The 14,840-nt window shown below is 28.2% G+C and overlaps 1 protein-coding gene across 1 annotated transcript; it reads right to left on the reverse strand.

Moving 5' to 3' along the window:
• Positions 1-454: 454 nt before the first annotated feature.
• Positions 455-11,883, reverse strand: LOC133323925 (elongation of very long chain fatty acids protein AAEL008004). The gene is made up of 7 exons (XM_061532828.1): positions 11,814-11,883; positions 7,717-7,802; positions 5,615-5,805; positions 5,464-5,544; positions 3,810-4,109; positions 3,448-3,732; positions 455-763 (listed from the first exon to the last, which is right to left on the reverse strand). The coding sequence occupies exons 2-7, from the start codon at positions 7,778-7,780 to the stop codon at positions 572-574; spliced, it is 1,113 nt and encodes a 370-aa protein (XP_061388812.1). The 5' UTR covers positions 7,781-7,802; positions 11,814-11,883; the 3' UTR covers positions 455-571.
• Positions 11,884-14,840: the final 2,957 nt, after the last annotated feature.

Here is a 14,840-nt window from a genome sequence, read left to right on the forward strand (position 1 = left end):
TGTATACAAAAACTTAAAAAAAAAACAATGTTTGTTTGTTCGCTTAATCCTTTAAATGTGGGGGATAGTGATAGATAGTTTACTTTAGCTTACAATAATTTACAAAAAAAGAAAGAGAAAGAGAAAAAGGACATTAAATTATAATAAGAGTGGGTGGGGTCGCGAAAGAGTGGGCGATGAATGTTATGTGTGATACAATGATGATTGTTGATTGTTTCGTTTTGATTGCTGTTCAAAAGGATTGTTTGTTATGTAATGCTGCTGTAAGAGAGTAGTAGTTGTAGTTTTTTGTTCTTTTTTTAAATACCCTTAACAATAAAAAATGTGTGTTGTATGTTTTCGTGGTGGATGGTTTCTTACGTTTTGTTTTTACACATTTAAAGATGATTGTTTTTGTTTAGTTTCAATATAAATAAGAAATTATATAATATATAATTTATATTTCTTCATTCCATTTTTGTTTTTGTTGTATATAAATTGTTGCTAAAAACTATATAAAATTAATTTAAATATTTTAATAGGCTTAAATCGAGTGGTTGTGTTGTGTGTGTATGTTTCATGTTGTCCTATCTTATTTGACTTTTCTCTGGTGAAGACTAGAGCTACTGGTATCTGGATTAAGAATAGCTTCATTTGATGAGATAACACCTTCCTTGAGTATGTGTTCGCCACCACCATTGGCATAGCCGTTCTTGTAATGACCATTTTTCAAATGTCCATTTGTTTGTGGTAATGTGGTTTCAACTTCGTCTTCCATGACAGGCTGTAACGAAAATGAGATAAGAAAAAAAACAGTCAAATTTAAAATGTTGTTAAAAAGTGTAATAATTTTATAAATATATATTTTAAAATGCTAAAAAAAATAGCTCATGAAATTCTATTTGAAATCCATATCTTTTAAAAATTTTTAATTAAACTTGTGTTCAAGGGATATGGGGAAGTTTCGTTCCCGAATTCAACTCTTAGCCGTTCAATCATAGAGTGATGCTAACTATTTGATTTCTCAGTCTGCCAACTATATAAACTGTTACGATCCAATGAAATTAACACCCTGCTGATGGACATTGTATGGCTACACAACACGTGGAGTGTTTTTATTTACTTTATATCACGCTATGCACAACAAAATATTATGCGAAACGCTTAGGAATATATTCTTGTTTATTCTTCAGCTCCAAGAAAGAAAGGGAGAGGAGAAACCAAAAATTATTAGAATTAATAATCACAAATTAACACAACTGACTAAATTAAAAATAGAAAAAAAAGATTACAAAAAAAAAACTAAAGAAAAATCCAGACATAGGTTAAACAAAAACAACTCAGGCTCTTACGTCTATGTGTATTTAAAAATGCAATATTGTAAAATATTGTAAATAAATGCATTACATATTGCATGTGAGAAAATAATAAGGCATGGCTGTAAAAAATGTATGAACACAACACTTCAAATTAGACGTTAGACAATCAAATCAAAAAAATTGTATAATTTTCCGTTGTTTGTATTTTTTTATTCAATAGATCGATCGATTGATTCCTGACTGAACTTCACCAGGGTACATATCAGAATATATTGCTAGTTGTTTGCGTAATATTATTCAATAAATATGTACAAAGACCAAAAGTGTTTTCCATTATTTAAGATACAAAATAAGTTTTGTTGCTGTAGCTAATTGTATTTAATTAACACTTTGGTGTTAAAACGTACCGGAGCCATGTACTTAGATGTTTTCTAATAATCTAGTGTTGGAGATTATTACTCGTCACCTATCTACTCGAATTCAATTAGAAATAAGAAGCAAAATTCCCAACCACTTCCTTCGTTTATTTTGCCCAAGACAGAGGAGAAACAACAACAAATGGCAAAGCTTCTATATATAAATTCATTACCACGCCTTTTCTAAATCAAAATTCAATTCAAAGCCAGCCACAACATGATATTTTGTAATAATTTAACGAAAACAACCAACCAAAATGACATGCATGGATGATACTTAGACCTGTAGTATTTGCAATTGTGTGTTAAACAAAAAAATCCCAAAACATACGCAGCACACCACCTCTGAGACTAGGGGTGTGTGTTGTTTTATTTTTTTATAAAAAAAAAATCACACATATCTTTTATTTAGGGCTCAAAGGTTATTGATCGTTCAACGCATAAACATTTGAAGGTCATTAAAAATGTTTGTCAAATCCATTCATCGATTGCTTGATTGATTTGTTAATTTGATATTCACACTTTTTTTCAACAACAAAACGAAAATGTGTGTATGTCGTTATATTTTTGTTGGTAATTATTGCCAAATAATCACCAATACTTTTACAACTTATTCTTCTTCTTCATTAGTTAATTGCAGATCGATATAAAAATTCCCCAAAAGAAAAAATGCAATGAATTTGTAATTGAAATAATTTGTTATTCATGGTCGTTTGCAAAGTTTGCAGGTAAAAATGTGTTAATGTAGATGGACTTCTTTTGTATAGGCTTTAGAAGGAATACATTAAGACATTGAATATTTAGTTTGAATTGTAAATTGAATTTCAAGATTCGTAAAAAAGAAGAAAAACACACTCCATTGGAAGCAAACTTGGATAGACATTAAAAATATAATTTTTATAAAATCTGAAAATAGGATTAAATCTACGCTTGTTAGACCTTACAAATATACTTTTAAAAAACCACGCCTTAGATAGGCCTTAAGAAAATGTTCCAACAAAATCCACACCTAGATACACCTTGAGAAAACGTTCCTACAAAATCCACGCCTTAGATAGGCCTTGAGAAGATATTCCTACAAAATCCAGGCCTTAGATAGGCCTTAAGAAAATGTTCCTAAAAAATCCACACCTAGATACACCTTGAGAAAACGTTCCTACAAAATCCACGCCTTAGATAGGCCTTGAGAAGATATTCCTACAAAATCCACGCCTTAGATAGGTCTTGTGAAGATATTCCTACAAAATCCACGCCTTTGATGGGACTTGAAAAAATATTCTTTAACAATCCACGCCTTAGGCCTTGAGAAAATGTTCCTACAAAATCCACGCCTTAGATACGCATTGAGAAAATATTCTTTAAAAATCCACGCCTTTGATGGGACTTGGAAAAAAACTTCTGTGTAAATTCACGTCTATATAGGCCTTGAAAAAAATATAAATCTTAAAAACCTCTCATAAGTAGCATATACATAAATATTACACATCTTTCTCAGTTGTCTTTTATATAAAACATATTTTACAGTCCGGATCTAATAGAATAATTTTTATGGGTAATTTAAAATGAATAATCTTCTATATGTTGCCTGAGAATAGTAGTGATTTTATAGATAAAATACTTCCACTTTTCTAAGAACATACAAACATTACAATATTCTTCAGTAATTTGTTTAAAATATATTCAGAATGTTATTTATTGCATTCATTTTTTATAATTTTTTCTGTTTAACTTACCATACATGCTCCACGATTACTATTGCCATTGGCATAGACAGCACTGCCATTTGTTGTTGACTTGCCATTTGTGAGGTATTCTTTTTCTGACGCACTGACATGACCATTGGCAGCAGCAGCCTTCACTTTTTGGGCAGCGCGGGTATATTTGGTTTTATAGAAATCTGAGAACAAAAATAGGAACATAACGCCATGCAGACCAATCCACACCATAAATCCTTTAGGATAATCACATTCACGGAATAGCAATTGGAATTGATGTGTGAAGATAGCAACAAATTGGACCTAGAGAAACAGAAAAACAAAACAATTCATTTTCATTTCTTTCTGATATAAAACTTCAAAGTTTCAAATTAACTTACCATTTGGAAAGTTGTCAAATACTTCTTCCACCAAATGTATTTCTGATATTGTGGTCCCATGGCAGCGATCATATAATAGAAATACATAACAATATGTACAAACGAGTTCAATAAGGCAAAGAAGGTACTGTGGCCGCCTGGGGCGAATTTCAAACCCAACCAAACGGAGAAGGGCATACAGCCGTGATGAATGACATGCAATGTCGATACATGCTGGGTTTTCTTACGTAAAATAAAGAACAGCGTATCGAAGAATTCGGTGAATTTCGATATGTAATACCACCAACAAATGTTTGCCATCTGGAAAAAATAAAGTAAGCGAGATTAGTAATATATTTAATTATAAAAAATAATTACAAATTAAAATAAATACATTTTGCTGTGAAGATTAGGGGTTTTAACGATTTCTTCTAAAGAGAATAGGAATATGCCTAAAATAACAAATCTAAAAACTGGACTTTCACTGATGTATGAAAGTGGATTTTAAAGTATAAAGTAGGTATATATATATGTATATTTATATATATATATATCTACTTATATATTCAAATAAGGTAATATATATACGGGAGAATAAGAAATCCATTAAATCTATTATTTTCGGCAGATGGGTGTACTGATAGATTTCTCGTAAATATCGATCAAACAATTTCAGATTTATGCTCGTTGGAAGGGTGACATTTCGCAGTAAAAAAAATTATTTAGCTGTTTTTTGTTTGGTACTGAATGCACAAGTTACAGGGTGTTAAAAATTGAATTGAACAAAGAGCAAATTCGGTACATTTTACAGTATTTCTTTGACAAAGGCGAAAATGCAAGCCAAGCGGCTAAAATTGTGTATATGGTTCCGATACTGTAACGGCCAATTATGTGTAATTTTGGTTTCGTAGATTCCTTTCAGGAATCTTTGAAATTTTGAATTTTTTTTAAGTTGACCGGCATGTTAGCAGTCCTATCGTTGCCCAAGGTCTAAAAATCGACCATAAACTAATTACAATTGGCCAGAAATGGCCCCAAATTGGCAACCTGAGAGGTGTGTGTTCAACAAGGACAACGCTACGCCACACACATCTGCCTTATAGGGTATAAAAAAGTAATAAAATAAATAGTTGTAGATTTAAATTCCTTATGACGTCATTATTGTCATTTTATATTGATTGAAAACATTTCAAAGAATAAATTAAGGATTTTTAACAATAATTTGCGTCATATTTTAATTTAGACTAATCGTGACCGATAATCACAGGAAATACACACACATATAAACTTTAATAAAGATATATGAAATAAGCTTTAATTTGAAACAAGAGCTCCACTTATTAGCGAAGCTTGCATTCAGCAGCTGCTTTCATTTCTATAAGATGGGATATTGGAAATAATTGAAGGATTCAATTTCATAAAATATTTTTTTCTAGAAATGTTCTTAAATTTCGGTTTTATAGAACAACTTTTAAAAAATATTTGTGAGATTTTTTAAAATATTTTAAGGTCTTTTTAAACACTGATTATGGGCTTGGCAATAGTGGCAAAACTTTTAACGTTCATGCTCCTATCAGCATTTCATATAAATACGAATCTAGTTAGAAGTCTGAATTTTTGATCAGTTCTGGTCACGGTTTATACATGGTTTTAAACATGTAGTGTTTGTACTTACTCTTAAAGCCTTTGGGCTATTGCTATAGTCAACAGGTTGACATTTGAAATTGTAATCACCCCACCAGCCACTCGCTAAATACTGCAAATAAAAACAAGAAATATATTAATTTGTATTTGAATTATTTTTTAAATAGAATTGTTCAACCTACCTCGTAGAATATCCACGCACTAAACACTGTCTGGAATAGATTATACCATACCAAGACATTTCTTAAATCCATGGCCTTGCGTTTGGCCATTAACTTTGGTCCTAATGATTTACTAAAATAAGCGTAAAAGACACACAGCAAAAATGTGGGTACAGGTGAGGACATCATGAACCAGCCATTTACACGGGGATCTGTAAGATAAGAAGGAAATTTATATTAATATTTATTAGAAAAATAAAATGAAAAGGAATGAAAGGGAATAAAAAGGAAAAATTCGAATTAAATGAAAAGTATCCAATGGTATAAAAGGATCATTGCTGTGGTGTATGAAAAAGAGTTGATATGTGAATCGGGCTTACAATACAAAGGACAGGCATTTTCATCACATGGTTCTTAGGCATTAGGTATATTGCTATGTATATAGAGCTGCTAGTATTTCCAAATGAGTCATATATTGACCATTAATGTAACGATATTTATTCTATTTGCATTATAATAAACTGATTTATTTAGAAAAATGCCATTAGTTCAAATATGCCGCAAATCTTTGATATTTAATTTAAGAATCAAGTATGCCCTTATCATTTTATGAGTATTGGAAATAAATTAAATAACTTTATGAAACAAGTATGCTTTTAACATGTTATGAGCATTGGACAAAGAAGTGGATATTATTTTGATATTGCCGAAAAAATTGGTATAATTTAGAAATGACATTTGCATTTATATCTGTCTAGTCACATAATGTCATTGATACAAAATTTAAAAAATAGACTAAGATTAAATTAATTTTCAATTTATTGAACTTTCCAAAAACCACAAATGTGTTTGTTCAGAATCTAAATTGCTAGCAACAAATGTCAATAGTCATTGTATCCATGGCCAACTGTATCTTTAATAAAATATGCCATTTAATTAACCCATATTCTAAGATACAAACATAAAATTATAAATATCATTTGTGTTAAAAATAAAAACAAAATTCTAAAATAAATATATTTAGTTGTTATGCAAATTGGAAATCATTAAAAGAAGTTTGTATTTAAAGGAACAAGTTTTTAATTTTCAAGATCAAATCGACTTGAAAGAAATTTGTTTTCACCGCTAGAACGTTTTATTTACTGTTTGATATTTCAATGTCATAAAAAGAACTTAATTTATGTAAATAAATAAATTAAAATTAATTCAAAAATACTATCTCATGAAAAAAACCAAGTGTACTTAAAGAAATGCCACTAATAACGACGACATTTGAAAAACAAGAGAAATTGAATATTTATCAAAATATTGGAAATATATGTTACGCCAAATAACAAAAACTTGCCATTGAAAGTAGACTAGTTTAACGGGAATAGTGAAAGACAAACAAAGAAATGTCAATATTATGCGTAGCAAAAATTTAACCTTTAAGCAATAATTAAATTTCTATAAATTATTTATGAGAAATATAAAATTATTGGTTGAAATATATTTTATGGGGTGTGAAATTGAAATATTGTATTTATAACTCTTATATAAAGACATTTATTTTTATTTATTTATTTATTATTTTTTTTTTTTTTTTTGAAATGTTTAAAGATATGTATATTGTGGAGTTAAACAACGAACAATTGGTAGATTTTATATAAATGTCCTGTTTTCCTAAGAAGGTGTTTTTACCACATTTCGGCGTCAAATGATGAAATTTCAAATGTCAACAATTAACAAAACATTTACGAACATCCTAATCAGCTGTATTTTTCTTTCAAAGTCTAAGCAATAAACATAAATTTACGATATACGATATATGAAACTTTTTATCATTGTTTTCCGAGAAATAAACTGACCACCATGGACTGCCAATACTAAAAACTAAAATTGAAACACTATTGTACGTGTTTATGATTCAGTAAAGACCCCAAATTGTTTATGAATAATCAATTGTAGTTGGGCACACTTCATCGTCGGACGGACTTTGATCTATATAGCGTGTAAAAGGTTTTATCAGCATTTTTGATATAAATTATTTTTAGGCCATAAACAATAAAAGCCAAAATTTATCAACATTTTTATAAATCGGTGTGACTAAGGAATTTTCGTTTAATTTTTAAAAATGTACTTACCACTTTTGTTGTCCATGAGATCCCTGTACCAGTCATATATATCATGTGCAATTGCTAGGGCCATTTTTAATTTGTTTCAATAAAAACTGTAAAGAGAAAAGAAATTGAAATATAATTAGTAAAAATATTGAATAACAAATATAAATATAATGAGAATAATTAAAAATTAGAAATTTACATATATAAGTCGTTTATTTTGAAAGTGTTTCAAATCCATTTTAGATTCAAATACAAATCTTATTTTTCTAGAAAAGTTTCCAAAACATATTACGTTGAATATTCGATCATGTTTACACAAGTCAAATCAATATATGAAAGAATGTTCAAAATAAACGACTCCTATACAATTTAAGGGAACCCCACCCATTCTCGATTTTAATTTTTCAAGAATTTCAATGGGCTGGTAAATCAATGCCAATGCTTGTTAAGGTTTGTAACTTTGCACATATATATTTGAAGATTTAAAAGAGAAGAAAAATAATTTACAAAAAATGATTGTTATTGTTTTGTTGTTATTTTTTGTAATTAAAGAATAGTCCTTATTTTTTATGGCGGGCATGATAACTCCTCACTGGAACATCGGAATCCGAAAATTCCAACGGTGGAACATCGGAATCCGAAAATTCCAACGGTATTAGAAAGAGTACATGTCTGGCTCTCGTATGAACTAGGATTATTGACTTCGCTCTAAAATTAACAAAATGGTGGACCTTTGAAAAAATATTTTTGGAAAATCGCCGATTTGTTACCAAAAACCAAGTTAAAAAATAAGGAAGATCTTCACCGATTGGCTTTATCCTAGTTCATACGAGAGCTATACACTCCCAGAGAAACGTTTCAAAATTTGGAACCGATTGGATTAAGTTTTTTAAACCGCAAAAAAAATAACGTTTAAAGTTTAAATAACTTGATCATCGGCTATATAAGAAAAAATTGGCTTATAACATTAAATAAATCACTTTTAAAAATCAACGATTCATATGAACTGCTCCTTAAAGCTAATGATACAATATATGCTTAATTGTTACAAGTTTCTTTGGTCCGATTCAGACCATTTTGAGTCGGTTTGAAAAATTACTCTTCTTGTCCTGCCCGATATAACTGTCAAAAAAGAGTAAACATTTAGACCCAAATATTCAATCCTACATCATGTTCCAAAATGAAGTCTATCTAACAAAGGGACAACATTTTTAAAATGTATGTTCGGGTTGTCCGTTTTTTTGCCAGATAAATAGATTAGTTGTTGGTGTAGCAGCCATACTGCTTTTAAACAATGGGTTGAGGTGATAGTCGTTGGCCGATTGAAACTAGGGTCGTTTCGCATCGTAGACACCTTTTGTCAAATAAATTAGTGGTGTTTTGGTGTGTTCTTCGTAGTAAAGTCGGACTGAGCCGAACATAGGGTACCCTACACAAGTACCATGAACATCTTACTTTCTGCGGTTCTATATTCTTAGTTTGGGCAATATTGCACCATCTTGACAGATTATAAGTCAACACCTCCACATTCTATTTTCCACACCTTGTTTTCCCGACCCTAAACAGCCGTTGTAAGTATTTGGTGTAATATATATGACGTTCTGCATATAATAATGACCTCTAGAGCGAATGGAATATCTGACAAAAATAAAGTAAATATCATCTCAATATCACCGTAAATTAAATGGGTCGTCATTAACCATAACCGGAACTTCATGTAAAATTTCAAAGCGATCAGCGCGAGTGGGGTAAAAGTAATACTAAACAATATCATAACACATAAACACCTTTAAATAATTACGTATACATCAATATAGTTGGAATCAATTTAAAAGTCAGCCACTCCTCTTGGATATATTATCAACTTCTCGGGTCTATGTCCTTCAGGAATAAATATATACGCCCCAAAATAAACATATTGACCGATCTTCATAAAATAGACATGCTTATTCTGTGACCAGATTCCCTTCGTGGTATACAATTTCGTGGTCATAATTGTGGCCACTAAAGCGACAAGAAAAACAGACAAAAATATTTTTTTGGTCCAAGAAAACTAGAATTCTTCTTCGGCCGAAAATTTCGGGACGATTGGTCCATAACTATATCTGTATAAATTATAATGGACGAACACACGGACTAGATCGACTCAGCTAGTAAAAAAAAAATATTTTAATTTAAGTTGGAATTAATCACAAAAGGGAGGTTGTTTCCTAAAATAACTGCCTGTATGGTGCCACCTTATAATAAAACTACAATAATTTGAAAATAAAACAACTACAACTAATGAAACGAAAGCTCAATCATCCCAGTGGAAACTTACAGAAGAAACAAGACAAAGAAAATAACGTCAAGTTTGATGAAAGATGCAATTTCGTTTTTTTATTTTTTTGATTTTTTAAAGGCGTCATATTTTTATATTTTGTAAAATGAAACCCCCTAACCAAAGTTGTTTATTTATGTTATTGTATGACTTCCTGATTTTGAGACATTTTTTATTTTGATTCCATTTAAGTTCAATTCATATTCCAATAAGAAAATCTCCAATTTATTTCCTTAACTACACTTTTATTGCAAGCGATGATCTTCCTACTATACAAAATTTCCTAAAAGACCCCCCATCAAAAATTTTAATTAACATTAACATAATACAGCAGTAATTTAAATGAAGAAAATCGTGTTTTTATTACGAGAACTCCTCATTAGCCAATAATTATAGCACCAACAGAAACAACGACAACAAATCGACAGCAAATAAATAATTCCACATAAAATTTCCATGAAATAAAAAATGAAACGAATGCCAAGGCTAAACTTAATACAATCAAAATAAAAAAATGTCCCACAACAGTTTCGTATTAAAAATGGCTAGGATTCTAGAATATGCCACCAAGAGAAAAACAAAATTTCCATTAATTACCGGTTTTTGGCTAGTTTCAGCAGCAATAAAGGATTCGGGGAAGGAAGCAGTTTTGAAAAACCAAAATGAAAGACCAATATAAAAGTTTCGTTTGATGTCGACCGTCTTAATTGGTATTATTATAAACAATGCGTTTGGATGGGGAATTCCATTTATTTGTAATATGCGTAAGCTAGGATTGAAATGAAATTGAAGGGCTAAGCATATAATAAAGAACATTTTCTGAAAACCAGCTATACATTTTATTGAAACTTCCTTATTGTTTTTTAATTTATATAAGAGAACAAATTAAAACCCATAATAACTGATTTCGATAATTTTAAATGTATTATGTGCGGTTTCTTTATATAACTGCAAAAAAAATGGTTTAAGTTGGCATTAATCACGACAGGAGGTTTTTTTTCCTAAAATATCTACCCTTGAAAAGTACGAACTTTATTCCAGGTGTAATTTCTGTATGGTGTTACCTTATATACAAATTTTAAATTTTTTGAATATAAAATAAATACACTTAATTTTGTCCAAAAAGAAAAAAACAGAAATAACCAATATAATGTAAATTCGCTTAATTTATTCAAATATATTATTTTTATTCATATTGGCGATTTGCACAAAGATGTGCACATAATTTGTTCATTTCATCACAATGATTTGCCAGATTTTTATATACGCAGCATATTCGTTTATTAAAAATTCATGATTTTTAATTATGCATAACATGTTTCAGTTATTCTTGGGAATAACATTTTTTATAGCTCTGATGCAGAACGTGCCATAAATTGATCCACATCGATTTATGTAAATTTTGAAGATGTTTTTATTTATAAAACTGTCTTGTGATTTTATCTATAACATCTCAAGTTCAAAGACTGCAAAAAGTTGCTGAGTAAGCAAAATTAAAATAACGCAAAAATCCACGATCAGGATTTGTTAAATTAATTAATATTTGAAGATAATTTAAAACGTCTGGAAACCAAGTGTGGGAATTTAAAATATTCGAAATGTTACATTGTTCCTCGTCTATTTCACGAAACTTATTGTATACGATTTGGACAGACACGCTTAAATTATAAATCACTCAGAAAATCATTTAAACTAAATCCTCAATCTATTTTACATTTTAAAATTCATAAATATCTATTGCCCTGTATCAAAGTGAGGTATAGATTATAGAATAAATTAATTAGTTTTTACTACTTACCAAGTTTACAGGTAGAAATATTAACAACAAAACTTAAAAAAAAATCCTTATCCAAAATATATGATGTTTTTGTATTAGTATAACCTGCAATGAAAAAAAAGAAAGAAAATTAATAAAAATATAAATAAAATATGATACATATTTTATTTTCTAAATATTTGAAATTTGGAGGCATATTTTATGACAAAGAAGATTCAATTAATTTCCTCAATATATTTAATATTTTCACATTTATATAAAAACATGTTGAAATAGATTTAAATAAAAATGTTTAATAACCTACAATTTTAGTTTTAACAATTTAACTATATTTTTGTGTTTGTATATCATGTTTTTATTTCAATTATTGAAAATAAATTAAAAAATAATTGAAGAAATTATTAAAAACATTAATTTATTATTTTTGATTTTTTTTTATCTGATTATTTATATTTTTTAATTTAATGTTTTTAATTTTATTTTTTCAATTTAATTCTTTTAATTTATTATTTTTTTAATCTAATTTTTTTAATTATTTTTTTTAATTTAATTTTGTTTTAATTAATTTTTTAAATTAAATTTTTTTTTTAATTTATTTTTTTTAATTTTTTTAATTTATTTTTTTTTAATTTAATTTTTTTAATTTAATTTTTTTTTAATTTAATTTTTTTAGGATTTAATTTTAGTTGTTACAACTTATTTTTTTAAATTTAATTTTATTTAATTTTATTTTTGTATTATTAATTTGATTTTTTATTAAAAATTGATTGATTACGAACAAAATTGTATTTAATTTTGCTCTTCTGAAACACATTTTAATTTTCGAAATTTGATTTTAATTAAAAAAATAATATTTTTTAATTTAATAGCATAATTTTCTATTTAAAAATATGAAATTGTTTAAAATATTTTTTATTGTTTGATTAAAGTTTTTTATTATATAGTTTTAAGTTCTTAATTTAACCTGATATATTAAATTTAATTTACAAAAAAAAATAAATTGTTATAAGGTTTTTATACAAACGTTATCATTACTTTCAATTTTTTTAAACACACCTCAACATAGGTATAAATGCTTTTTATTTCATTTAACTTAAGTTGATATTTTTTATATTTATTTTTATTATTTTTTATTGTTTTGATATTGCACTACTTTGGCGACAGCCTTCACGTGAATGCGCTGCCGTATGCGAAAATCGTTTAGAAAAAGGTTCGCCCGCCAGCAAAAAATAAGTAAATAAGCGCGGTGGCAGAAGCAGCGGCAGAAAAAACAAACACTTGAAATTAATGTCGATTTTTGTGTGCGTGGTGTACGGTGCTTGGTTAAATGCGAATCGACGGCCAGTCAAAAATATACTGTGTCCCATAAAGCTAAGGCTGGCTCACACACCCGAAACGCTGGTGTCCAAGAATGCTCATCGTTAAATATTTGCTTTATATTTTTTTCATTTTTCTACGAGCAGCAAAAAAATTTCTCGGTCGCGTCGTATGTTGTTGTTTTTGTTGTCGTTGCTGCTGCAAGCCAAGATCAAATGTTAAAAATGCAAAAACTGCATTAATTAATAAATAATACAAGTGTTAAATGTTCATGTTCCATTTTGTTGTTTTTGCTGCTTTAGCGCTTTTTTCATTTTTATTTAATTATTCGGTGGTGGCGGGCGGGATGGAGGAGTAGGAAATTGACAAAAACTCTTACGTTTCCTAATTACATTGAACCCCGCGCGCCAATGACGTAGTAGATTTATTAAGTCAGTCAGATCAATTAAAATAAATCATTCAAGAATTTATTGAAAAATACAAAACCATATTTGCATGCAGGTATAAGGTCCAACTTTCTCAGGTAATTTTTTTTTTTTAAATCAAAATAAAATAAAATGTGCAAATCAATTATGGGAAAATTTTGAGAAGGTTTTTTATGTGTGCACATTTTTACGTAATGAATATGCAGCATACGTCATGTTTGAGTAAATAATTTGGAAGAAATTTTCGATATAAATTAAATTTGAAAATAAATAGCATACAAGGTCGATATAACTTCTAGAAATCATAGCAATAAATGTATATAAGGTTGTTCAACACTTTGTATTTATTTAAGGTTAGTGAATTCAACTCCACCCCAGCATCGAATTTATTGAAGGTTTTAATTAAAAAATAGATTGAAAACATTTTGTTTCGGATGTTCTTACATTTAAATAAACCTCATGCAATTTTCATGTTTACAAGGGATTTATTTAAAAAATAAGTAAATAGTTGTTTTTATAAAAAAAAAAAACAAAGTGAAATTTCGTCTATTTTAAAATAACAAAATACAAATGGTATAACAATTTTTATTCATTTTACTTTATTTTTTTATTTCTTTTACTTATAGTTTTTACATATTATTATTTAATTTATTTATTATTATTTTATTTGTTATTTATTTATTATTTATATTTTATTTATTTATATTATTCTTTATTATTATTCTATTTATTGCTTTTATTATTATTTTATTAATTAATTTATTTATTTTATATTTTTTAATAAAACTCAACAATTCTTTGTTTGGAAACAAATTAAATGTAGTGTATTTAATAAGTTTTCACGTCAAAAGCAATATTGAAATATAAACAGTTATTTGATTTCCGGTTCTCAGAAGTGAAATGAAGCGGAAAAGAAAATACGTTGCACCTAAACGCGTGCTGTATACTTAATTATGAGCGGTAACACACACATAATGACAGACAGACAGCTAGACATGCAACAACAGGTTTCATTATTAATTGATACTTTTTATTATTTGAAAATTAAAAGCTATATACAAATTAATTTCATAAATGATATTGAATATGAAAAAATGAAAATGAAAAAAATCTTGGTTAAAGGGAAAAACTGTACCTAAATACCCAGCAAACAATTTTGTGGGAATATTTGTGGAGTTAATTTGTTTGAAAAAAAATAATAATATCATAAATTTCGATACAAATTATAAAATTAAAAATATTAAGAAATATAGTACTTTGTTCTGGGACTTGCAACCTGAAAAATAAAAAAGACCTCAAGCTCGAA

This window comes from Musca vetustissima, unplaced genomic scaffold (assembly GCF_032173495.1).
Source record: "Musca vetustissima isolate MV318-11 ecotype Yass unplaced genomic scaffold, APGP_CSIRO_Mvet_v1 utg41969, whole genome shotgun sequence".
Classification (NCBI taxonomy): Eukaryota; Metazoa; Arthropoda; class Insecta; order Diptera; family Muscidae; genus Musca; species Musca vetustissima.

Coding starts and splice junctions, on each gene's coding strand:
- LOC133323925 (XM_061532828.1), bottom strand. CDS start 7,780: ATGGCCCTAGCAATTGCACATGATATATATGACTGGTACAGGGATCTC. Junction 5,545..5,614: donor GTGCGTGGATATTCTACGAG/GTAGGTTGAACA, acceptor TTTTATTTGCAG/TATTTAGCGAGTGGCTGGTG. Junction 3,733..3,809: donor ATTTGACAACTTTCCAAATG/GTAAGTTAATTT, acceptor CTGTTTCTCTAG/GTCCAATTTGTTGCTATCTT.